The 24,763-nt window shown below is 61.7% G+C and overlaps 1 protein-coding gene across 2 annotated transcripts; it reads right to left on the reverse strand.

The window, feature by feature from the left end:
* Nucleotides 1-448: 448 nt before the first annotated feature.
* ASIC4 (acid sensing ion channel subunit family member 4) lies at nt 449-23,124 on the reverse strand. Of its 2 annotated transcripts, none has more exons than XM_077885728.1 (10): nt 22,210-23,124; nt 6,936-7,080; nt 6,464-6,591; nt 6,107-6,269; nt 5,326-5,382; nt 4,846-4,942; nt 1,547-1,638; nt 1,387-1,466; nt 971-1,075; nt 449-804 (listed from the first exon to the last, which is right to left on the reverse strand). In XM_077885728.1, the coding sequence occupies exons 1-10, from the start codon at nt 22,789-22,791 to the stop codon at nt 721-723; spliced, it is 1,533 nt and encodes a 510-aa protein (XP_077741854.1). In that variant the 5' UTR covers nt 22,792-23,124; the 3' UTR covers nt 449-720. The 2 variants fall into 2 exon arrangements, with proteins under 2 accessions (XP_077741854.1, XP_077741853.1); XM_077885727.1 differs by lacking the exon at nt 4,846-4,942 and adding an exon at nt 2,962-3,115 and having other exon boundaries at nt 450-804; nt 22,210-23,122.
* Nucleotides 23,125-24,763: the final 1,639 nt, after the last annotated feature.

Consider the following 24,763-nt stretch of genomic DNA (forward strand, 5'->3'; position numbering starts at 1 on the left):
CAGTCTCGTCAGCGCCTTATAAAACCAGACTGGAGGCAGAGAGGCCTGGGGAGAAGGCTCCCTCCCTGGCCCCCAAGCTCAGCCAGGGTCTGGTAGGTTGGTCTGCTCCCTGTGGAGGGGATTCTGAAGGTGGAGTTGGGGCAGGGGGAACTGGGAGCTGCGCCAGGCCTGCTGGGCCACCCAGTCCCCCTGCCGAGAGGGGAGCTGGGCCTGGAGAGGGACAGGAAGTAGGACCAGCCCAGCACTCCTGAGTCCTGGGGGGTCTCCCTCTCCTGCTGAGGTTTCCCGGGCTGGGTCCCTGGCTGTCCCTGACTCACCCACCCCCATAGCCCCACCCGCTTCTACATCTCTACCCCCACCCCACCCCCTCCTCCCTAAATATATACAAATGTACAGGGGGTTCCACCCCTACTGGAGTGGGCCCCTTCCTCCCCACCCCTCCAGCCCTCCCCGGGCACCACCAGCCTGGGGGTGGGTGGGAGGGCGATGGACAAGAAGGGCCCCTGTGCAAAGCAGCTGGTGCCAGAGCTGGTGAGAGCCTGCACCGAGTCCCTGCCCTCCCGGTGAGCACCGCTGCCTCCCCCTCCCCATGGGCTGCCCCCAGGCCTTGGGTCCCAGGAGCAGGAGGAGACTGTTGGGGATCCTGGGAGGGGCCCCAGACTCCTGGGTCTTTTTCCACACAGCACCATCCTAGCAAGCAAAGTCTTCAAAGAGGCCTCCTCAGGGGCCCGGAGGGTGGTGGTGGTTGGGGAGCAGGCCGCTGGCTCCCCCACCCTCAATGTGGCCACGGCTTGGGCAGGGACTCTGCAAGGTGAAGAGGGAGTGAGACGTGGACCATGCGAGCCAGACCTCCATGCCCCACACAGCCAGCCTTTCCTCGTGCCCCGGGGCCAGGGCTTGAGGGCTGCTGAGGCCTTGGGTCCCAGGAGAGGCCACTGGCTACCCTCTGCAGAGCAGAGCTCATCCTCACCTGCTCTTTCAGCTCCTGCAGCCCCAGCGTGGAGATGCCCCCGGTGGAGGTCCGCAGGGGGGTCTTGGGACGGCGCCACACCCGCTTCAGTCGGTCCCAGGACACCTTGGGGTTCGGGGGAAGGGACAGCAGTGGACTCAGGAAACTTGGTAGAGGCCCAGGACCACCACGTAGGACCTGCTGCCCCACACCCCCAGCAGGACTCCCTAATCCTCCCCGCCCATCCCCTTCTCCTAACTCCAGCACCCTCACGCCTTCAAGCCGATCAGGAGACCAGAAACCCCAAGCTGGGCTTCGCAGCCAGGCCGGCTGCATCAGGAAACCTGTACTGCCCTCCCTCCCCCTGCTTTTCCCACAGCCCCTCCTCCCACCTGCACACCCCTGCTGGGTGGCCCCCCCAGGCCCCCAGCCCTTGCCTCATAGATGTAATCTAGGATCTCCAGCAGTGTGAGGACGCTGGCCCCGATGAACAAGCCCATCTGTCCCCCGAGGTCTCCTGGGGGGCATGAGAGCGAGGTCAGAGGCACAGGCGAGGCTGAGTCACCCCCACAGAATCGGGTCAGGGCCATGTCTCACCCAGCAGCGCTGACAGGCCATAGGCTGCTCGCTGCTCCATGGCCTCAGACGTCAGGGCTTCAAAAAAGACATCTAGGACCAGGAAGTTCTCCCTGTGGAGACAGGAAGCAGGGTGTTCCCCTGGGCTGTGTCCTGAAAAGGGGGCTGGCAGGGACATCTGGGTCCAGCAGACTCTGATCCGAGGTCCCCCGCACCAGGAAGCCCATGACCACCCTCAGACCCCCGAAGGCTGTGATTGGAGACAGTCCCACATGCATGTCTGTGTCATATTTCGAAGTTAGCCAAGGGCCTGGGAGAGCAAAATAAAATCCCTGGACCTGAAGGAGTCCCTCCTGCCTCCTGCTGTAAAAGTGAAAATGGCATTCACTCTGCATCATCACAATACCTTTCTAGGACTTTCAATGGCTCCCTATTGCTCAAGAATCCACCCCAAATTCTTTTTCTGGACTTCCAAGACCACCCATGACCTGAGCCTTCTTATCCAGACTCCTTTCGTATCTGCTTCTCTCCACACAGCCTGCTGGCAGCTCAGGCTGATCCCACAGTTCTCTAGTTGGGACGCCTCCTCCCTCCTCCTCCTCCTCAGAGGCCCGGCTCTTGCCTCCCCTGCTTCGTCCCTTTAATCTCAGTGGCGGCCTGACAGTCAGTAGCACACCATCAGATATGGCCTCATCCACACATTGTGGTGGGAGCTTCGTGGAGCCATCAGCTCTGTCCCCACAGGACCCACACCCTGGCACCCTGGCAGCCACAGGCTGTTGAGCATTTGTACATCGGCTACAGGGGACCAGACCCCAGGCTCGGTGAGGCCTCTCCTGCCGGCCACCTTGTCCCTCTCCCTCCACACGCCATTCACTCAGTGTGCATTTAACGGTCCCCAGGGTCCTGGGAGAGGAAGACGAGCAGAGGGTGGTAAGCCGACAGGTGGGTGCAGTGAGAGAGAGAGAGAGAGAGAGAGGTACAGGCTGCTGTGGGAGCTCAGAGGAAAGGCGTTTGGATCTCCAAGGGCCTCCCTGGAGGCGCCTGGGTGGCTCAGTCGGTAAAGCATCTGCCTCCGGCTCAGGTCATGATCCCAGGGTCCTGGGATTGTGTCCCACGTCGGGCTCCCTGCTCTTCAAGGAGCCTGCTTCTCCCTCTCCCACTGCCCCTCCATCTGCTCATGCTCCCTCTTTCTCAAATAAATAAATAAAAATTTTTATTTAAAAAAAAAAGCCTCCCCGGAGGTGGGGACACAGGAGTGACTTGGAGGATGGGTAAGGATTAATTAGAAGAAAAGGATTGTGAAAGGCAGCCCTGGCGGCGGGAGCCTCGCTCCCAAGAAAGATGCAGCCCCTCCCGGTCTCCACCAGGCGCCGGCCCTGCTGAGCGTGGCAACCACTACACGCGCGTGCACACACCCGCGCGCACACACGCACCGGATGTAGGTCTCGTTGCGGTTGTACTTCCTTGCCAGGTACCGGGCCGAGCCCCTGTTGGGGATCCGGACCATGGAGATTTCCTTCCCGTAGCGAGTCAGGTTGCAGGGAGTAGGGCAGAAACACGGGCCCTCGGAGCCCCCACCCAAGGAGTCTGCAACACAGAGGCACCAACTGCAGTAGGGGAGGGTGGGGGCCCAGGGGCCCGGCTGCTGGGAGAAGGCGCAGGGGCTGTCCCGACGCAGGCATCGTCCCCGTCCCCGTGAGGGCCCCACTGCCTAGGGGAGCCTCGCTGGGGTGCCTCCCTGAGACTCCCTAGGAAAGCGGGTGAGGACAGAAACCCAGCACCCTCCTGCAGCCTTATCCTTCTGTGTCCCAGCCCCCCGGGGCCGAGAAGTCCTCACGGCTCAGACGGAGGACACAGCCCATGCAGCGGAGCTAATCAATCACACGAGGCCTCAAGACACACACCGGGCTCGGGAGGATGCCAGATGAATGGGATCATATGCTTGTTTTTACATGAGCAGATGGATGAGTGGGCGGATGGATGGACAGATGGGCAGAGGGACAAATGCTATGTTTAATGTGCTGGATTTTCTCGGGGCGCCCGGGAGGCTCAGTCGGTTAAGCATCCGACTCTTGGTTTCGGCTCAGGTCGTGATCTCACAGGTCCAGGTCCGGCTCAGCGGAGAGTCTGCTCGAAGATTCTCTCCCTCTGCCCCTCCCCTGGCTTGTGCGTGTGCACATGCTTGCTCTCTCTCCAATAAATAGATAAATAAATCTTTTTTAAAAATATGTGGGTTTTCTCTGTTCCCCTCTTCAGATCCACTCTCCACGGTCCGGTCCATCACTTCCCCGAGCCCAGGGGGCGGGGCTCTCTGCCGGGAGCATCACCTAGACTCCCTTGTCTTCTGGCTTTGGGTTGGGTTCGGGCCAATGGGAGAGACCCCAGCAGGGTCAGAGGGTAAGGCGGGGACAGACGCCAGGGTACTTCTTTCCCTGCTTCCTCTCCACCAGGCACCGGTTGCCTGAGGCTGCTTCTCCCTCTTGTGGCCACAGCATCTGGCCTCTGGGAGAGCCACAGATGGCTGCCTGGGCCCCAGGGGTGCTCCTTCCCTAACTCCCCAGGCCCCAGCAACTAAAGTCTACCTGGTGTTGCTAGTTCTGTGGGGTTTCACCATCCTTGTGGTCCCCGAGTCCCCCCTCGCACATCTGCCTCATCATCGGCCATACTTCCATTGCCCCTTTGGCTGATGCGCTTGGGATGCGGGACAGAGAAGGTCTTGGGGTGGTTCCCCTGCCCGTCCTCTCTCCCTCCCTGAAGCCTCGTCATTTGGATTATTGCAATGGTCTCCCGACCCTTTGCCCTGCTTCTGCTCCAAGTCCTCGCCATCCCTTTTCCGCAGCTGATCAGAGTCACCTTGCTAACATCAGATGGCATTCTTGGCTTGCCTTTAGCCACTGTGGGCTTCCTGGAGCCTCCTCCACTCCTGCTGCCCCCTCCTGTGTTCTCTGCCCGCCAGCCACACTGACCTTTCAGTGCACAGCCTACTCCCCCCAATACACACACACACTCTCTGGCTCTCTGTGGCCCCCGATGTTTATCTAGCATGGAACTGTTCCCACTGCCTACACCATGCCCCCTGCTTTTCACCAGGCTGGCTCTTCCACACCCTTCAACCTCAGCAAATCAATCATTTCCTCCCGGGATCCTCCCGCCTTCCCAGGTGGAGCTGCAGGCTCCTCCCTGGGGCCTTGTAGCAGCCCTGAGATTCCCCTCTCCAAGGACAAGCGTCGTCCCCTCTCCAAGGCCATCGCAGTCCCCGTCCACAGCCCTGCTGGCCAGGAAGCTCCAGGAGGGCAGCCTCTTGGCCCCGCTCTCACCTCCAGCACCAGCCCACGCTGGCAACATCTGCAGAAGAAGGGGTGGATGGATGGATGGACGGATGGGTGGATGAGTGAATCGCAGCCCGCGGGAGACCTACGGACAGGTGGCGCTTGCCTGACCCACATGGATGCTCAGCAGCGCATCTCCCCTCGGACCAAGAGAGAAGTCATTGCACTTTCCCAGAGAACAAGAGCTCGTTTGCTGAGCCACGACAGAAGCCCAGCCCCTCACTCCCGGTCCTGAGTTCTCTGCACTCACCCCCACCCTGCTGCCTCCACTTACCCAAGTGTCCACACCCGTAAAGTCCTCAGAACCCCTGGAAGTATGGGATAAGGCTCGACCCCGGGGAGGTACCAGCCAGGGAGAGACTGGGGGTGGGGCAAGGCAGTGAGGGGAACAGTGGACAGAGAGAGACAAAGAGGAGGAGGGTGGAGAGCCAGGCGGTGGGGGGGGGGGTGTGCAGGCGCAGCACGGACCCAGTGTGTGGTCAGCACACTCGATGTAGATATTGGGCGGGCAGATGGTCTCGTTGCCTGAAAGGAGAGAAGATTATTCCTGGAGTCTACGGTTCCACCCCCTCTCCCCCACCATATCCCCAAATGTGGGCACACACGTGCACACACATGCACACACGTTCGCGCATCCCTATATGTGCATGAGCTTGTACGCGCTTGTGCATGTCCACCTGCAAATGTACGCATGCATATATGCGTGCCAACATACACACACCGGTACGCGTGCGTGCAAGCACAGGCACACAAGCACAAATGTACGTAAGCACACGTATGCGCACACATTAACGTGCCCACAAGCATGCACGTGTGCATTCCCAAATGCATATGTGAAAACAGAAAATCTCAAACAGGGGTGCCTGGGGGGCCCCATCGTGTACGTGTCCATTTTTCAGCTCCGGTCACGATCGATCGCGGGGCCTTGAGATCAAGCCCCCCATGGCTCCGTGTGCACAGGAAGGAGTCGGCTTCTCTCTCTATCCCTCTGCACCCCTCCCCTCGCCCCTCCCTCCTCCCCCTCCCCCCTCCCGTTCTCGTGCACTGGAGCTCTCTCTGTCTCAGAGAAATAAATAAATCTCTTTTAAAAAATCCCAAACGCATACGCATACACTCACATGAGTATAGACACGCACACAGGTTGTTGTACACATGCACTTGCTCGTGCACATGAGCAGCGTCCTGCCCCGGGAGGTTCTGCGGCCTGGCCGGGCGGCACGGAGGGCTGGCGGGAGGGTAGGGTGCCCACCTGGCATGTGCACCATCCGGCAGTGGCAGCGCTGAAGCACGGCCTCCTTTTCACAGCGCAGCCGGCAGGCAGACACGCTGTAGGCTGAGTAGCCCTGCAGCTCAGGCTCCCTGAGCCCGCTCTCCGCGCGGCAGTTGCCCCAGGGCTGGGGCAGATAGGTCAGCTGCAGAGGGTGGGCACATGGGGTCATGCCCAAGAGTCCCACCTGGCCCTCCACTGCCCACGGCCCCAGCAAAGGCCACGGTGGGGGGCTGGGGGGCTGTGAGCCTCCGACGGGCATGTCCGGTCAGCATCCCCTCTGGGCCAGAAGACCCTGCCCAATGCCCCGTGCAGGGCCCCACCCAGGGAGGTGCTCACCCGCTGTTCTTGGCAGGACACGAAGGTTTGGAAGCCTGGGGACACGCCGAAGCCCAACTGGTGGATGTAGGGTGGCTCTTCTTGGCTATGGATCTGCACTCGGATGCCAGCCTCAAACGACGTCTCGTCTGCACAGTGTAGATGGGGACCTTTGGAAACCCATTCCAGGGGCGCCTGGGTGGCTCAGTGGGTTGAGTGTCTGCCTTTGACCCAGGTCATGTTCCTGGGCTCCTGAGATCGAGCCCGCCTCAGGCTCCCCACTCAGGAGGGTCTGCTTCTCCCCCTCCCTCTGCCTCTCCCTCTGGGCTGTGCTGTCTCTCGCTCACACACTCAAATAAATAGATGGAATCTTTTTCAAAACATAAAAAATAATGTAGAAATTTAAACAAAATTAAAAGAAAGGAAACCCATCCCCGGCAGAGGGCCCAGGCTGGAGCCCCCCAAGTTGGCCCCAGTCCCTTTCCCGGCATACTTGTCTCTCTCCAGATGGGCAGGTATTCCTCTTGCTGGATGTCCAACATGATCTCCAGGCCACTGCCCATGCCCCCCGCCCGACTGGGCAGTGAACTCTGTGGATCCGCGTTGAAGGTGTAACACTTCCCATAGCGAGTATAGACCTGCCGGGTAAAGAGAGGAGGAGAGGAGATGGATGGAGGGACTAAGACAATTTCTTAAGCTCAAGGTTTCCTGTCCTGCGAGCAGGCCGCCGCACCTGCTGGACCCCACAGCCCAGCCTCTCTCTCCCCCAAGCTTCTCCCGCAAGCTTCTAGTGACATCCTCTCTTAGATGATCAAAAGGCATCTCCAGCGTAACATCTCAGTAGCAGAGCTCTTGGGGCGCCCGGGGAGCTCAGCGGTTGAGCGTCTGCCTTCGGCTCAGGGCGTGATCCCGAGATCCTGGGATCGAGTCCTGCATCGGGCTCCCTGCTCAGTGGGCAGCCTGCTTCTCCCTCTGCCTGTCTCTCTGCCTCCTCGTTCTCTGTCTCTCTCATGAATAAATAAATAAAATCTTAAAAAAAAAATAGGAAAGCTCTTGCTATCTTCCCAACTCCTGTGCCCTCCTCCAGTTTCTCAAGTCAGAATCCCAGACACTTCCCTCTCCCTCACCCCTACGTCCAATCCAGCATGTGTGCCGGGCAATTCTACCTCGGAAATCTATTTAGAATCCAACCACTTTCCTGGCGCCTGGGAGGCTCAGATGGTGGGGCATCTGCCTTCGGCTTGGGTCATGATCTTAGGGTCCCGGGATCGAGTCCCACGTCTGGCTCTGCAGGGAGCCTGCTTTTCCCTCTGCCTCTCCCCCGCTCACTCTGTCTCTGTCTCTGTTTCTGTCTCTCTCTCTCTCTATCTCTGTCTCCACTGCATAAATAAAATCTTAAAAAAAAAAAAAAAAAAAGAATCCCACCACTTTCCTTCCATCTCGTGCCCCTCCTTCTCACCATCATCTCCCACCTGGCCTGGCGGTGGGCTCCTAATGGGGCTGCCTTCATCCTTCCGGGCCCTTCCCCATGTAGTAGCCAGAGCGCCCACTGTAAAGGGCATGGATCCGATCAAGTCCCTTGCTGGCTCGAAACCCAGCATTTCCCGGAGAATAAAACCAAACTCCTTTCCCGTCCTGAGAGTCTCCATGCGGTGTGATCTCTCCTGCCACCCCACCCCACCCCTAGGTCTCCGTGACAAATTCAAACGTATGGCGCCCTTCCTTCCCCTGGCCTTTGCTCCCCCGCCTGGAAGGCCGCCCCCAACCCCATCCTTTAAGTCTCAGCTGCAGTGTCCCCTCTTCACACTCATGTGCACACACCACATACACACGCAGCACGACCCTCCCCCGGGGGGCTCGGTGTCGGTCGGTTTGCTCAGTACTCATCCAGACCTGAGATGATCTCATTCCTCTGTTTGTCCTCTTGTCCAGTGTCCACCTCTCCCCGGGGAGGTTTATGCCCCACGGGGGCAACGAGCCTGTCTGGTGTCCCCAGCCAGGCCTGAGCCCAGCACGAGGGGCGCGTCTAAGCAGTGCCTGCCGCGCTCCCGGACGGTTCCCGGGCATGGACACCAGATGGCGCCGGCGCCCCGGAGATGAGGCCGAGGCCCCGCCGGCGGGGTCAGAGGAGAGGCGGAGGCGAGGCCCGGCAGCCAGGCTCACCCCACAGAGACGAGCCCCCGGGTCAAACCCATCACAGGCAGCACCTTCCCTGGGGGCAAGGGGTCCGTGCCCTCAATCACTCGCGCGCTCCCCCTCCCCGCTCCTTGGGAACGGTTGGCCCGGTAAGAGCTGGGAGCAAAGGCTCGTCGGTGTTGGGGAGAAGATATCCTAGATGCCTGGCTTCCCAGAGGGTGCAGGAGGGAGAGAGGCTGGGGTGGGGGCCGCAGGACGAGGATCTCTAAGTGGGGCCGGGGGTGCGAGGGCAGGGCTCCCATGCCCCCTAGGATAATCAATACCCACCCCCCTTGGTGCTCTCCTCTCACCCAAACACCCTGCCTCTCAGTCCTCAAACAAAAATGGGCACATAGGGACGCCTGGGTGGCTCAGCGGTTGAGCATCTGCCTTCGGCCTGGGGTGTGATCCTGGGGTCCCTGGATCGAGTCCTACATCGGGCTCCCTGCGTGGAGCCTGCTTCTCCCTCTGCCATGTCTCTGTCTGCCTTTCTCTCTCTGTCTCTCATGAATAAATGAATAAAATCTTTAAAAAACAATGGGCCCATGCAACCTACAAAATGTGGCACCACCCCCCCCACCCCATTTCCTGCACTCAGCAGCTCTGGCATGGATAGGGTTAATGAACCCTATTTTTATAGACCAGGAAAGGACAGCTCAGAGAGGTGATGTGACTTGCTCCAGTCACACAGCCAGTCAGCTAGACGGTGGGAGGACTGGAATTCATCTGGATGCCAGACTTGAGCTGTTCCCACAGCCCAGTGCCGGCAGCTGCCCACCCGCCAACCCAAGCCCAGCCGAAATGAGACAGGTGTGTGACCCCACAGCCTTCGGTCCCCTCTTCCCCTCTCCCTCCTTCCCTTCCACTGCACTCCCGCACACCTTCCTCAGTCTCTGCTGCTTCTCCCATCCTCACCTGTGCCCCCGTCCTGCTCTGCCCCCTGGCCAACTTCTGGGTTCCAGTCTGCGGCCCTGCCGCATCCCCCCTGCATTAAAGCTAAATGCTTAACATGGCCTTTCCAATGGCATCCCCACAGATGAAGAGATGGAGGCTCAGAGAGGTGGGCTGATGACCAGGGTCTCCAAGATCAGTGCTTCTCAAACTTCAATGTGCACACAAAGCCCGTGGGGACCTGGTTAGAACACAGATTCTGATTCAGTAATGTGTGTTGGCGGGAGAGGGGGGTGGGCAAGACTGAGATTGTGCGTTTCTGACAGCCTGCGGGTCCATGGGCTGCCCTTTGAGTAGGAAGGCCCTGAATGAATGGGCGGTAGCCCAGTAAGCCGGCTCCACTGTAGACCTGTGCTCTGACAACACGTCACTGGAGGGAGGGGAACCCCCCCCCCAAACAGGCTGGGTGCGAAATTCCTAGATCCCCAGGGGGTGTGGGAAAGACAGATGGGGGGAATACAGAAGTATTTGCCTCAAATCTCAAGGCACCCACCCTCTTCCTACTTAGGGCCAAAAAAGATGCTGGAATCAGCTCTTGCCGATGCAGCCGGTTTAGACACGCTCTAGTTGAGAGGCTAAGCAAGGCATGGGCTGCATGGGGGACCCAGGCAGGGAGCTGCCCTCGGCCCCCTGCCTGCCCCCACCCCCAGGGTGCTGCACCCCCTCGGCTCTCCCTGATCACCAGGAACCCTCAGGGCCTCTCTGCAGCTCAGCCCAAGCCTGGGACTGTGGACTCCCCGTGGCCGGGAGCCACAGTTGGCGGCCTTGGCTTGCGAGGAGCCCAGCACGCCTTGCGGAAGGAGGTGTGAGTGGAGGAAAGGAGTGCCAGGTGAAGCCTCCCAAAGGTCCGGTGCTAGGGTGCTTCTGATTTTCTCCTTTGAGCCTTCAAGAACACTCCAGGAGGGAAGTCCTGGTGCCCCCGTTTAATGGTGAGGAAGCTCAGAAGGGGAAAGTGGCTTGGCTAAGGGCCCACAGGAAGTAAAGGACAGAGACTCTAGCAGAACCGAGCCCAACGTCAAGGCGGGGTTGGTGCCTATAAGCCCCTGGCAGGGATTCAGTGAATAAATGACTCTCGTGGGCTCCTGACCCGGGGCAGGGCTTGGTGGCCTCCTTCCTGGTCCACGGGGACACGGGCTGCGTGCACGACCCGAGGCCCAGCCTCCGGAGGGGGCAGTTGCCTGGCACCCCTGACCTTGAGGGGCTGATGCAGAGTGGGGGTGGCGGAGGGGCTGGTGGGTACACTCCGCGGGGACTGGACGGGCCAGACTGGCAGGGCCACCTGCGCAGCCCAGGTCAGGCCCGACTGCTGGGCAGAGGGAGCGTTGCCCCGGAGACGGTCTCGGGCCAGGCAGGCAGCGGCGGGTGGAATTGCCAGCTCCTAAGTGGCAGAAGTCTGGTGGCAGCACAGCCCACAGCCTCTTCCATGGAGACGGCACGGCAGCTCCGCCTCAAGGTCCCACAGGCTGGCCACTGCTCTCCTCTCTACGGACTGGCCCGGACGAGGGTGTGTGTCCGGGAGAGTCCTGGGCCCAGCCGTGGCGAGGGGCCAGGCAGGGCCAGCGTGTGCCTTGACGGGCCACAGGTCTTCTCCAAATGATCCCCCATCAGCCTTTGAGCCCTGTCCCCATCTCGGCCCTCCGTCTTGGCTCCCAGGCCCTCTCACCCGACCCGAGGCTAAGCGCATGGCCTCCCGGAACCCTGGGCCCAGGCTGGACAGCTTCCAGACGGGACTCTCCCTCGTTGTGTGTGGACCCTGGTATCCCTCCCTTCCCTGTTTCTGGCCAGCCCTCTGCCCGTCCCTCTCAGAGCGCTTCACCCTTTCTTGGCCTGGCCCCTGGCCTGGGTTTGCCTCCCGAGTCTCTGTCCCCTGATCTTGGTGTGTGTCCCAAGGGCCTTCGCTGTTCTCCTGGTCTGGCTGTCCTTGGCATCTGAGAAATGACCCATCTGGCCTCTGTCTCTCTGTCTGTCACCCCGGCCTCTGTCATCCTTCCCCATTGGCCTGACTGCCCCCTGTCCTCTCTGTTCCTCTGCCTTCTGCACCTGCACCCTATTTATCTTTAGCTGAGGTGTCCAGTCTCTGTCTCTTGTCTTCCTACTAGACTTTTCCCTGTGCCTGAAGCGGCCCCTGTCAAGCCAGGAACCCCTCGCCAGATGTACTTCCCTCCTTCTCCTCCCTGCCCCCTCGGCCAGGTCTCCCCTGGATGACATCAGAGCTTGGGAGAAATCTGTCCAGAGCTCTCCACTCGGAGCAGTGGCTCCTCACAGCCCCTTGGGTTCCATCCATCCACGGGTCCCATTTCCCCAGAAAGCTCTCCTTGGCTGCCTGGCTTGCATGCACCCCCAGCCCTCCCCAGCCCTCATCCTCTCTGCAGCCACGGAGCCCACGGGGTTAACAGGCAATTAGCAGGGCCAGGGCTCAGAGCGGTGGGGGGAGAGGGCCCTGGGCCTCCAGGAGATAAGAAGCAGCCAGGAGCAGCCGAGAGGCTGGACTAATCCTGGAGCTAATCTGCGGCCTGGGCTTTTATCTCCACTGGCCTTCTGGGCACCCTGCCTCCGCTAAGGCCCTGGCACCTCCCCCCCACACTCTTCCATAGGAGCTCCATCCCCCCACATTCCATTAGCCCTACCCTGATGTGGTCCAGCTCCAAGCCTTTCACTTAGCCACTCCACCCTGCCCTCCCACCCCCCATCAATGAGCCCCCGGGGTGCCAGGGGAAGGGGGTGCATCTTCATCCTAAACTGTGACTAGCATGGCAGGTTGAACAACTCCTGAACAACACTGGGGTGGGGGGGCAGCGTCCAAGTTCAAAGCTTCCTGCTTCTCTATCCTCACTGGGGAAAAAAGAGGGAACCAGTTGGAGACACCTGGAGTGGCTGTGCCCATCAGAACCTAGAGGCCACTCAGTCCAAGTCTGGTCATACAAAGGCCAAAACAGAAGCCTGGGGGTGGCGAGGCACACATCCAAGGACTAGAGTCCAGTCCATTTCCCGCACTGGCCCCAATACTCTCCTCTAACCACCCACCCTGGGGAGTCAGTAGACCCCAGTGCCAGCCGCAGCTCTGCCACGGACAGCCTGTGTAGCTCTGGCCAGTAAAGTGATGTGTCGACTTCTCTGGACCTGTTTCTTCATCTGTCAGGTGGGAACGCGGGTAGGGGAAACTCTTGCCCGATTTATGTCACGGGGTGATTGTAAGGCACGTAGGGAAAAGCCATGTGCAAAGTGAAATCGTGTGCACGAGGCCTCAACATTAGCAATAAGAGTGGTAGAGACCCATAAGAACCTGGGGCAGAGATCGGCCCCTGGAGGTGGTGCCGGAAACGGATGCACATGTCATAGCCTCTTAACTTGGGGAAGGGGCACCTATTTTGGAGTCCTTGAGAACAGGGTTCAAATCCCGGCTCTGCCACCAAACTCGGGCAAACCACCTTGGGTGCTGGTGCATGATTTAGTCTCTCTGAGCCTAGGATTGCTCATCTGTTAAAGGGAAGTGGTAATTTCTCCTCCTAAAGTTAGTTGTGAGGATGAGAGATAAGTTCAGAGTGATGCGTGGTAGGGTGCTCAAGGAAGGCAGCGGGCGGCGATATGGGGTGTAGATTTGTGAATGGAGCTTCTTGCCAAATGGTGCAGCTTTTTTCTTTCTTTCTTTCTCTCTCCCCACCCCTCTCTTTCTTTTCTTTCTCTTTCTTTCTTCCTTTCTTTCTTTCTTTCTTTCTTTCTTTCTTTCTTTCTTTCTTTTTTCTTTCTTTCTTTCTTTCTTTCTCTTTTCTTTCTAATATTGAAGTATGCTTGACATTGGTGCAGCATTTTGATCCTGGATTCCTGCTGGTCCCATCCCCAGGGCACCAAGCACCTTGGTAAAGGCTGTCTCGGCAATCTGGGAGAGCCTGTGTTTTCTAGAGGACGGGGCTCCGTCAGAACAGACACCCCCCAGCACTGACGAGGGGGCACTGGCTTCCCTACTGATGAGTTAGCAGCAGTGACCCAACAGGCTTGCAGTGCACCCTGGTTTGTCTCTGGGCCCTGCCTTTACGGTCTGTGGGATTCTAATTCAGTCATTTAACCTCTCTGCTCCTCCATTTTTTACCTGTAAAATGGGAATAATAATAGACACCCGTCAGAGGTGCCATGAGGAAAGAGATAATAGACACAAATAATGGCAACATCTAACACTTATTTAGTACTTGCCCTATGCCAAGCACGGCCCTAAGCACTGTATATAAATTAACTAACTCCTCAATCCTCACAAAAACCCTATACAGCGGTCACTTATCCCCATTTTACAGACAAGATAATACAGGCCCAATGAGGGTAAGGGACCTGCCGGGGTCACATTAACACAGCACAGCAGGTACCAGGCAGTCTGGTGGCCAAGTCTGTGCTATAGCCACTGTGTGATGACACACCCCTGGCACAGCACCAACAAATAGTAGGTGCCCAAGAAATGGCAGGTGTTCAAACAACGCATCCGACACTCTTCTGCGAGCCCTGTGCCCTGTGCCGGGCACTCTGCTTGGCGCTGGGGATGGTTCAGAGAACAAAACAGACAATCTCTGCTCTGAGGGACTCTGCCGTCTGGCTGCAGAGGGATTCATTCATTCAAAACGTGTTTGTTGAGCCCCCTACACTCCGAGGCAGGTGTACAGCAGCGGGGGCCGACACAGAACCGCGGCCACAGGGCCAGGCAGGCCGTTGTCAGCTGTGATTGCTGCTGCGACGAGGGGACCCGCACAAGTCCCCCGGGCGGTGGGACAAGACTTGGGTTTGGGCTGGAGAGGCCCTGCGCCCAGGGCGAGCCCGCTCCCCCACCCGGGGGAGCTTCAGAGGCCCGGGGCCGGGGCCGAGTGGAGGAGGACGCCCCCCAGCAGGCCTGGCCTCCGCCCCGCCGCACCCCACAGCCCCCCGCCCCCTGCGCCCAGGCCTGGGAGGGAAGAGGAGCCCCGTTCGTTCAAATGTAAATGCGTGGGCTGCGCGGGGCGGGGTGGCGCCGGGGCGGGGGCGGCGAGGGGGGCGGGAGCCGGGCGCGGGCGCCGAGGGCGGGAGGGGGGAGGGGGGAGGGCGCGGGCAGCCCCGCCCCGCCCCGGGAGCGACCACCTGGGCCTTGGACCCCACCGAGTCGAGTCGTCTTCCGGGCGGCAGTGTTTCCCCTGCGTAGCCAGGCCCTTCCCTGACATTGCCGCTCCCCGACGCAAAGTTACTCGGGGAAGAGTTGTGTTGGCACAGCGAGCGCACTCCGGCCGGGCGGGAGTTCGGGGCCAGGACGGGGGTGGGGGGAGGGGGGGAGGGACGGGGGGTGCCCCCCGCCCCGCCCCGCCCCCGCCGTCCGGCCCGGCCGCCCGCACCCAGGGCCCGCACCCCCGCCCGCACCCCCGCCGCGCGCCCGTCCCTCCCGCGGGGCCGGCGTCCATCACGCGCCCGAGCGCCCCCCTCCCGCCTCCCCGGGCGCTCGGCTCCCCTCCCCGGGTTTGCCTCATTTGCATTCCCCCGGCTCCCGGCTCCTCGGCAAAGTGACCTCCGCGCACAGCAGCGCCCGAGGCTTCCACCGCGGAGGGAGACACGCCGCCCGCCGCCCGCCGCCCGCCGCGCCCGGGGAGGGCCGAGGGGGCGCGAGGCCGGACGGCGGGGTCCGGGGCGCCGCGGGGGCGGCCGGCGGGCTCGGGGGCGGCGGGAAGGGCCTTGGGGCCGAGGGGCGCAGACGGGCTCCGAGGGGATTTGAACCCGGGACCTCAGATCCCCCGCGGGGCTGGGAGCGGGACGTGGAGGGCGGCACTGGGCTCGCGGAGCTGCGCCCCAGCCACGGAACCCCTGTTTGGGGCCGGGCCTCCCCGACACCCCGTTCCCCCTCCCCGCACGCAGCCCTGCGGGGAGGGACCAGCCCAGGCCGCAGGGGCCCGGGGGTCCCCCGCCCCCGGCCCGCCGAGCCGCCGCCCCTCCCCCCGTTTGGTATTTACACCTTTCACACATTTGTAAGCTATTATCCTGTCCACGCTTAGTCACCGCTGAGCCAAGCGCCACGGATTTAGCTCCTTTAATCTTTCCTCCTAAATCAATCCTCCATTTCCCCTTAATCATCCCGTGGCTCCTCTCTGAACTCTCGCCGCTGCCTCGCCTGCTGCAGCCCATGCCCGTCTCGGAGCTGCCCCCCCTCCAATCCCAAACCGGTGTCCCAAGGGCAAGGTGAACATTTAGGGGGTGGCTTGGCTTTCCGGCGCTGCGGGCCCCCTGCCCGGGAGCCAGGAGGAGGGGTGCAGACACCCCTCCACCCCCTCCCCCCTTTCCGGAAACCCATGGCACTCTGAACCTCGCCTCCGTCCTCTGGAAGACCCTAACCCTCAGGCCTCCCTCCCTGGTTCTGGCTGTCCCCACCCCCTCTACAGCTGCTGTAAGGAGGTGGCATTGCCGGGTGAGCCTGGAAGGGCCTGGAAACACTAACTCACCAGCCCGAGGCTCCCCTCATCCCCTCCTCCAGGGTGCCAGTCCGTCTCTCCTTGACCACCCTGCCTCCACCCTGCATTAGCTTCCGCATGGGCACCCACTGACTCCGCGGCCTGGCCTGGGCAGCCCTGAAGCTCAGCACTCCTGGTGCTTCTTGGGATGCTCGCGCCTCCCTGCTGCCCACTCCTGATCCTTTCTGCCCCCCACAGGCCTGGGCCGGGCAGAGGCAGCCCTGCTTTGGGCCCCAAGAAGGAGCAGATTCCTCCTCCCCGGAAAGCACAGGGGCAGGGGTGAGGGGTCCAGGAAGGAGCACAGGGAGGGGAGAAAGAGGAAGGACAGGAGGGGGACACTGGGGCCATTTCTTCAAATGCTAATCAGCATCTTCCGGCAGTGCCACAAGAAGCTGAGCTGATAATGAGCCCAGCTCGGGGCTGATTCCTGATTAATGAAGAGGCCACGGGGCTGCTGAGTGGGGCCGGGTGGGGCAGGTCCCTCCCAGCCCGCCCCCTGCCCTTGCAGACCGGCCCTCTGTAACAATAGCAGCCTCTGCCCTTGGATGCTTGGCTGCAGCACTCAGATCCCGGGGCCCCCAACTCCACTGGCCAAAGGGAAGCAGCCAGGTTGGGAGCACCCCCTCCAGGAGGGCCTGAGGTTGGGAGCACCCCCTCCAGGAGGGCCTGAGGGACAGCAGCCAGCACTGGGGCAGGAGGTGGGGAAAGGGAACCCTTGAGTTCTGCAATCCAGGAGTTGTAGGTAATCCTCAGAGTATTTTTTAAATTAGGAAAGATTTTATTAAAATGATCAAGACTTGGGCTTCTCTGGAAACCCCCCCAAACACACACACACACACACACACACACACACACACACACACACACCCCTGGGCATCCCTGACCATAGGGCCATAGTTAGCTGGGGCTGAGAGCACTGTTCCCCTCAAGCAGGTGATCTTCAGTTTTGCTCAAATCCCACCCTTCCCTGTTGTGTGCCCTCCCCGACCTGACCTGCCTGGCTCCTCCTGATGGCAGGACCAACCCGGGTTAGTTGGATTAAACGTTCTTCAGACTCATGCCTCCGGAGGAGACAGGGCTGGACAGAGGGTGAGGATAAGAGGTAAGCCCGCCCCTTCCTGGGTCAAGGGGGCAGGGGGCAGCCCTGGGCCCCTTTGGAGCCTGCAGCAAAGGTCTGGAGTTGTGATGTTCCTGGGGTGGCCCTCCCACAACCAAGGAGGCAGGGCACAGATGATCGTACTGGCCTGGCCGCACCAGGGGGGAGACTGGCTCAGGAGGCAGCTGGGATGGAAGGCTGGGGACCGCCTCGGATCTGGCATGGGAGAGCCAGGGAGTGCTAGAGCCATCCCCACCCCCTCCTGGCTCCCCCTGCCAGGGAGCCGTCCTGGCTGGCAGCTGGGGTGGGGCTGGGAGGGGAGGGAGGAGGGCAGGGAGGGGGACTGCCCAGCTGGAAGAGGCCTTGTCTAATTGTGCCTGATTAGTAGAGAGGAAGAGAACAGGGCGAGTGATTAATAGTCACGGCAGTCACCAGCGAGTGGGGAAGGAGGGCTGGGAGGGGGAGGGAAGTCTGAGAGCCAAGAGGGGATGGAGGCCATGAAGTGCCCACAGGTTCCTGGTGGCCTGCCCCTCCAGGGACTGTCTGGACCCCTGACGACCCCTCTGAGGGGCCAAATCCTACCTCCTGCCTCCTCAAGGATTCTCCACCTCCCCCCTGCCTCAGTTTTCCAGACCGTAGAATGGAAGAGAAAAGACCAAGGTCGTGGCCTGCTCCTCGGAAGGAAGGTATATGTATTTGCTCATCTGGTGTTTCCAGACACCTCACTGTCCCTAGACCCAGACCCTATGCTCAGCTCAACCCGAGACCTCGGCCCAGATGGTAGATGGTGGGGCTTCTGGCCAGAGCCCACAGCCACCACCTTACATCCTTTGACCCCAGTCGGAATCCCCATCCCTGCCCATTGTGGCAGCCCGAAGCTCGTTCCTAGGACCACCGAGAGCCATGCTGTCCACTACGGTTGCCCCTAGCCACGTGCGGCTGTTTGAATTGAACGTTCATTTTCATGTCCCGCTAATCACCTGTCAGATGCTCAACAGCCGGTGTGGCCAGTGACCACCCTGCTGGACAGCACAGATCCAGAACACGTCCATCACCCCGGAAATGTTCTGGAGAGCGGGTGTGCACGCTTCCCGCACGCATGCACGCGCATGCATATTTGGGAGGGGCGGGTAGCCGCAGTGCTGGGAATGCTGGAACAGCGGAGGGGGGGTCAGGGCAGGGGAAGGCCAGGTGAGGGCCCATAGCGGAGCTGCCCGCACAGGGGGTCCGAAACAGCAGGTGGTGCTGGGCAGTCAGGTGAGACAGCAGGCAGTGGGGTATTAGCCGTGGAACAGCAGACGCTTCCAGAAGACACACTGCGTGCTTGCCAGGCAGCGTGCTAGGTTCTTTGCAGCCATCTTTTTAAGCCTCACAACTGCCCGAATCTTTTAGGTTCTGCTACTGTATTTACTGAACATAGAAACTGCGGCTCATGGAAGCTCTCTGACTTGTCTGAGGCCACACAGCTGAAAGGGGAGAGCCGAGGTTCAAATCCAGCCAGCCGATCTGGCTCGGGAAGCCGCACACTTGACTGCTCCGCCGTGCATTCCCCAGCTGAGAGGAGATGCTGAATTTTAGAGCCACCCTTGCATTTTACAGCTAAAGAAATGAAGCCTGGGGAGAAAGAGTGATTTCTGCCTTCTAGTAAGTGGGCAGGCTGAGAGCAAGCCGCAATGGGGAAAGCATGGTTGGGGCTCGGAGCACCGGGGTGGGGGGAGCAGATGGCGGTGGGAACCGGGAGGAAGGCAGAGAACATATAGGTGGTGAGAGCAGGAGGCGAGGTGGGAGTGGGTGGGTGGGGACGAGCTTGAGCGAGGAGGGGGAGGGGATGAGGGGAAGGGACTGGGTGAGCAAGGTGGAGGGGAACTGGGTGGAGTGGGGAGCATCCCGCCCCGCCCCCCCAAAGCTCCTCTCCCCTCTCCCCTTCCACTCTCCTCCTCTCCCCTCCTCTCAGCTCCAAACCTCCCAGGCCTGCCTCATCCCTTGAACCTTTCCAATCCTCTTCGGCCCAGAGTGGCCTCTCTCTCTGAACTCAGGTCCTACTCTCCATGCACCTCTTTTGGCAGTTAACCCTGGCACCTCTTGGCCCTGCTTGCACGGCTGGTTAACCCTCACATGGTTGGTTGAGCTTTTGAGCATCCCTGTGTCAGCCTCACCGCGAAAGTGGAGGCTGCTTGAGGACAGGGACAGGGACTGGGGACTGGGGTCTGGGGCTTCCCTTCGTTGTTCGTCCCCACAGGCCCCGCAGGTTCGTAGTAGGTGCGCAGAACTCAGTGTTGACTGGGTGAGGGACTGGGAGTCGGTGAGGGGGTACCAGGGAGTGTGGGGGCGAAAGCAACTGCGGTGGTAACAGAGGCAAGAGCAGCAGCTTAGGGCACTGGGGGAGGGCGCGTTACCCAGAGTAAAAATAGGCTGGAAAATGTGACATTTATTAACTTGGATTCTGGAGGAAAGGTCACAGCAGAGTGGGGAGTGGGAGGGAGGAAACGGAAAGTAACAGAAAACACATCGCAGCCCCTTCCCCAAAGCCTGTCGCTGTCACTGACCGTGTCACCACCCGTGCCCTGGCGGGTTTCCTGCCAGCTGGTCCCCTAACCATCTCCCTACCAGATGCCCCTCACGAGCTCTGTGTTCTTAGCACGGGGTCTGCTGTGGAGTTGACGTCAGAGACCCCGTGTCTTCACCTGCTGCCCCTTCTCCAGAGTGGCCCCACAGAACACCAGCTCTGGCCCACTGCCTTGGGTCACGGACTGCCATCCCAGCTGATAATCCCAGACCCCGCTGGCAGCAGACTCAACCCTAAAAGGCCAGGTCCAAGGGAAGTTACCCTCAGCAAATGGGGAATGGGATGGGGTGTGGGCAGAAGGGTCTGGGGTCTAGCCCAGGCGGGGCAGCCACGGAAAGCAGGACCCAGAGGGGAATTCCTGTCTCCCTGGGCTTGCTTTGCCCCTCCGCTCTTCTCGGGCCTGCCACAACCCCAGAGCTGAAGCCCACAAACTTCTCCTCCCCTCCTCCCCGCAGCCCCAGAGTGTGAGAAGGCCTGTGGGATGTCCATCCTCACCTTGAGCCATCCTCAGGATTCCCAGACTCCCTGCTCCCTTGCCCTCCAGGAACCTCCTTTCCTAGAGCCAGGCAGGAAACCCCTGCTCCCCTCACCTAACTTCCCCTTCTCCATGTCTCCCTCTCCCCTTTCCCCTCCTTCCTTCCCACTGAGGTCTCAACACACTTCCTCTTTCCTTTCTACCCCCAACTGGGGCCAGAGATGCAAACTCCTGCTCAGAGACACAAAGCTCTCATTGATTCCTGCCTCAACAGCACCGCCTGAGACTGGGCTCTGTCTGGACCCCCCCACCCCCAGCTCTGAAGGGTGAGCATGTCAGCAGAGGGGCCCCAGGGACCCAAGGGCCACATGCACACTCTCAGCACCTCACCTCCTTGGGGACTCCCGCAGTCCTGGATTTGGGAACAGTGATTTTTTTTTTCCTAGAAGAGGGGTGTGCAGCCCCACAAAAGCTCCGTGGCCCCCAACCTCGCGCAATCCCTCCTTTCTATCCCTTCCTCCATTTCTACCCAACTCCCCTCACATCCAATGGCAGGAGGACCCGGAGGCTGCAGGCATGGGTGGTGGTGAGAGGAGCCCATAGGCCTAGTAGGGCATGTTTCCCGCTGACGCCGAGGCAGTGAGTGAATGGGAACCTGGGCAGGAGGAAGGAAAGCCGCCACCCCATCTCTGGGGCCAGGCCATGGGAGGGAGGCTGGCTGGAGCGGGCACCATGTTGATGCCACGTATTTGCATATGTGCTGGGCAGTGGTGACAAGGATGCGAACATGCATGTACACAATGCTGGGAGGCACCTGGGGACTGGGGACAGGCATCTCAAGCACCAGGGATAATAGAGACCCCGTGACCATGGGTGAACGGAGCACCGACACACAGACAGACTGCACACGAGACACGCCCCCCACGCTCACACCTGACTGGGAGGTGTGCATGGGAGGGCAGCCCAAGCCGGCACTCCAATCCCAATGAGTGTGTGTGTCTGTGTTCACACACGTGTGAGATGTGGCACCAGCAGGCCCCACATGGGAAGCAGGGACTGAGGTAGATGGGGGGGAAGCGTCACCAAAGGGCACGGCATCCACCGTGTGGCCCTGCCATCAGCAGCCAAGTAAGAGCTGGGATGTGGGCACGGAGATGAGGCGCGCTCAGTGTGTGGGTGTGCAGGTGTGCACGTGAGTGTGGTGATGGGGACACTGAGTATGAGACGGGGGGGGGGTGCAGGAAACTGCCCCCAGGGTTGGGGTGTGTGCCCGCGTGCGTGTGTGCGCGCGTGTGCGCGTGTGCCGGGTCGCAGTGAGGGTGAGCCGTGAACATAAGAGTGAATGAGTGATTCTCAGTGTACGAGCCAGCGCCGGGCCAGGAACAGCAAGAGCCAGGAAACGGAGGGAGGGAAGGCGGGAGACGCTGGAGGGGCAGCATGAAAGAGCGTGTGTGAGCGAGTCTGTGAAAGGGGGTGTGTGTGAGAGACACAGAGACAGAGAAGAGACACTGGCGCCCAGTGTACGCGAGGACCAAGATCGTTTCTATCCAGCCTTGCCGGTGGCGCCAGCTCCCCGGGAGGCAGCCCCGAGTCCCTCTCCTGCTGGAGCCCCCCAGACTCCCTCTGCCCATCACCCTCATCCACGGGGGAGAAGAATCCAGTAGCCGCAGAAGAAAAAGGCAACCAGAGATAAGTGGGGGCCAGTGGGTCCAGCCTTGGCACGGCGCCTCCCTTCCCCCCGCGAACTGCCGGGCTTCAGGGGCCCCTGGGCCGGGTCCAGGGCCTCCCGCACCCCTCCCCGGCCCCGGACCTGGGCGCTGCAGCCGCCGCGGAGCCAGGAAGAGGAGCGGCACCGGGTAAGCCCCCAGGAGCATCCCCCGCTCCGTGGCCGGGGAGCCTGAGGGAAACCCTGGGCGTGGGGGGACACGAGGCCGGCCTCTGGCGGCGGCCGGGAGGGAAGCCCTGTCGAGGATGCCCCTGCCCGCCACCCCGTCCCCGCGGCCCCCCCCCAGTGGCCTCTGGCCGCCCCAGGCAGGTGGCCCGGCTGGCAGGACTCACCACGGAGAAGTTGCTGGCGGAACAGTGGTGCCCACTGAAGTTGCAGCTCTTGAGCATGTCGGCGAGCTGGTGGCCGGTGCGGTTGAGGATGTCCACCATGTCGGGCTCCGGGTAGCGCAGGCCGGCCGCACGGTGCCCGTCCCGGTCTTTGGGGGGCAGCCCCGTCAGGTTGGCCAGGTGGAAGATGTCGGCGTCGCTGAGGGCCGAGTGCCGGAAGCGGTTGATGTTGCAGAGGGTGACAGCCGGGAAGCCCGCCGCTGGGGCTGGGGCGGCGGGGTCCATCGCCACCAGGTGAGGCCGGGTCAGGTAGCCCCGGGCCAGGCCGGCAGCCTGGTACAGGAAGGCGGCCAGCGAGGTGAGCAGGGCCAGTGCCCACAGGGTTCTGCGCAGTCCGTGGGGGCCCCGGCCACAGGCCCGGCCCAGCCCGTGCAGGGTGCTGGTGCTGGCAAAGGTGGCCAGGTCCCGGGGGGCTGCCGCCCCCTGTGCGGCCCCCAGGAGGCTCTGCTCATCCCCTGCCTCCTTCTCCTTGGGTTTCGCATCCTCCTCTGCAAATTTGATTTTGCACACAATCTCGATCGGCATCTGTCCCCGGCTGCTGGGACTGGCCGGAGCCTCCCTGCCCCTGTCCCTCCCTGGCCAGCAGCCCCCGGTGCCCTCCGGAGTGGCGGTGGCAGCGGCGGCTGCTCTTCTAAACTCAGGGCAAGCGGGAGGAGGACAGGGACGGGGTGGGGGCCCGAGGTGGGGGAGTCACTCCCACTCCCAGCAGCTCCGCAGCCCTGGTGCTGCCTCTGCTGCTGCTGCCTCTGCTGCTGCTTGTCTCTCTCCTCGATCGTCTCCTTGTGGCTTCCCTTATCAGCACCAGCACAGCTGTCAGCCCCTGCGTGTGTCCCTGCGAGCGAGCGAGCGAGGGAGTGAGCGCTGCTCCGCCACGCCGCGCAGCCCCAGCCGCTCCGCGCAGCATGTGCTCCGGAGCCCACCCCGTGCTTAATAATTCAGGACATGTCAACAGCGTTTCACCGGCGCCACTGGCGGCAAGAGCCAGGCCGGGGGCGGGGGAGCCCCCCACTCACCCCCCTTCCACCCAGGACAGGGATCCCCAGCCCCTGCCCTAGACCTTCATGGGGCTGCCCCCAAACTCTAGCTGCACCCTAGGCACTCATGGGGTCCCCAGGCGGCCCCACTCCCAGCCCACCCAGGGAAGAGATTTGCACCCGAGTCCTCAGCCCGTTTGGCCACTTTATAGGACCACGCCCCGGAAGGGTCAGCCAACGCCATCCCCCACCTCCCTGACTCCTGAACCCCAGCACCTGGCCACCACCACCTGCCCCCACTGCCCCACTCACAGCGGCTTCCAGAAACTCCTTGGGAGAGCCACTTGTTTGAATGAGGGGGGGGGCAGAGGAGGGCAGGCAAGGCAGACAAGGGGACGTCCGTGACTCCACCAAGATTCGTGGCTTCCCTGGAGCATTGCTCCCAACTTCAACATCTACTGTACCCCTGCGCACCCTGGGATGCTGGCCGCCCCCTCCCCATCCCCCCAAACTCAGTCACTTGTGGGTCTGGGACAGAGGACACCCTGGCTGACTTGCACACCTATGGCCACTTGGCTAACCCCACACGTTTCCCAGACCCCTTGCCAAGCCTGGCTGGGGGTTGCGGGGGGTGTGTGTGTGTGGGGGGGGGGGGTGAACAGGCCAGGGTGCAGAGAAGAGGTATGAAGGGGTGGGGAGAGGGTGTGGAAAGGAGGGAGGGGAAGAGCCCACACAGGGATCTGGGAGGGAGGAGAAGTGTGCGGGCTCCAAGGGGAGGGAGCACTATCCCAGAGGCAGAAGGGGGGGGGGCGGCCGAGTAGGGCAGGGGAGCCCTGGCTGGCTCACTGGCGGTGGGGAAGCAGGCACCTGGGCCGTTATTGCGGGTGGGGCTGGGGCCCCAGTTGGCAGCCCAGGGGGAGGAAATGCCTGGGTGCCCGCGGGGCGGGGTGGTCACAGGGAGCAGCTTGTGTTCTGGGGGGCCCCCTGAGTGAGACCGTGAGCCCTCACGGGGGAGGAAGCACTTGTCCCCCAGACGAAAGGGGGGGCTGATTAATCGGGGCGCTAATGAGCAGCAGGGAGAGGAAGCTCAGAGGGGCGGGGGAGGCGGCTCCATCGATCCGAGCCGCGGAACCAGCAGCTGAAAAAAAAGTGAGAAGGGAATCGATCTGAGGGAAACGGCAGCTGCTGGGGATTAGAGCCCCAGGTCCACCCGCTGCCCAGAGGCCACCCCTCCCCTGCGTCAGGCCTGCCCTGCCAGTCGCAGCCCCCGCCTGGACCCAGAGGAGGGGCCGAGGGGTGGCCACCCTGGGGAGCGGGGAGTCACTGCCCACCCCGGCAGCCAGGCCAGCTCAGGCCCCACGGGTCACCAGTCAGCCCAGCACGGAGCCCACCAAGCCCTGGCCCCGGCCACGTCAGCGCCCTGCTGCGGCTGCCTCCAGCCCGTCCTCAAAGTAGCTTCCTCGGGGGCCCTGTGGCTGGGCTCCCCCAGCTGGGAACACGAGACCCCCGGGGTCAGGGCTCCC

Source organism: Canis aureus, chromosome 36, assembly GCF_053574225.1.
Source record: "Canis aureus isolate CA01 chromosome 36, VMU_Caureus_v.1.0, whole genome shotgun sequence".
NCBI classification, from domain to species: Eukaryota; Metazoa; Chordata; class Mammalia; order Carnivora; family Canidae; genus Canis; species Canis aureus.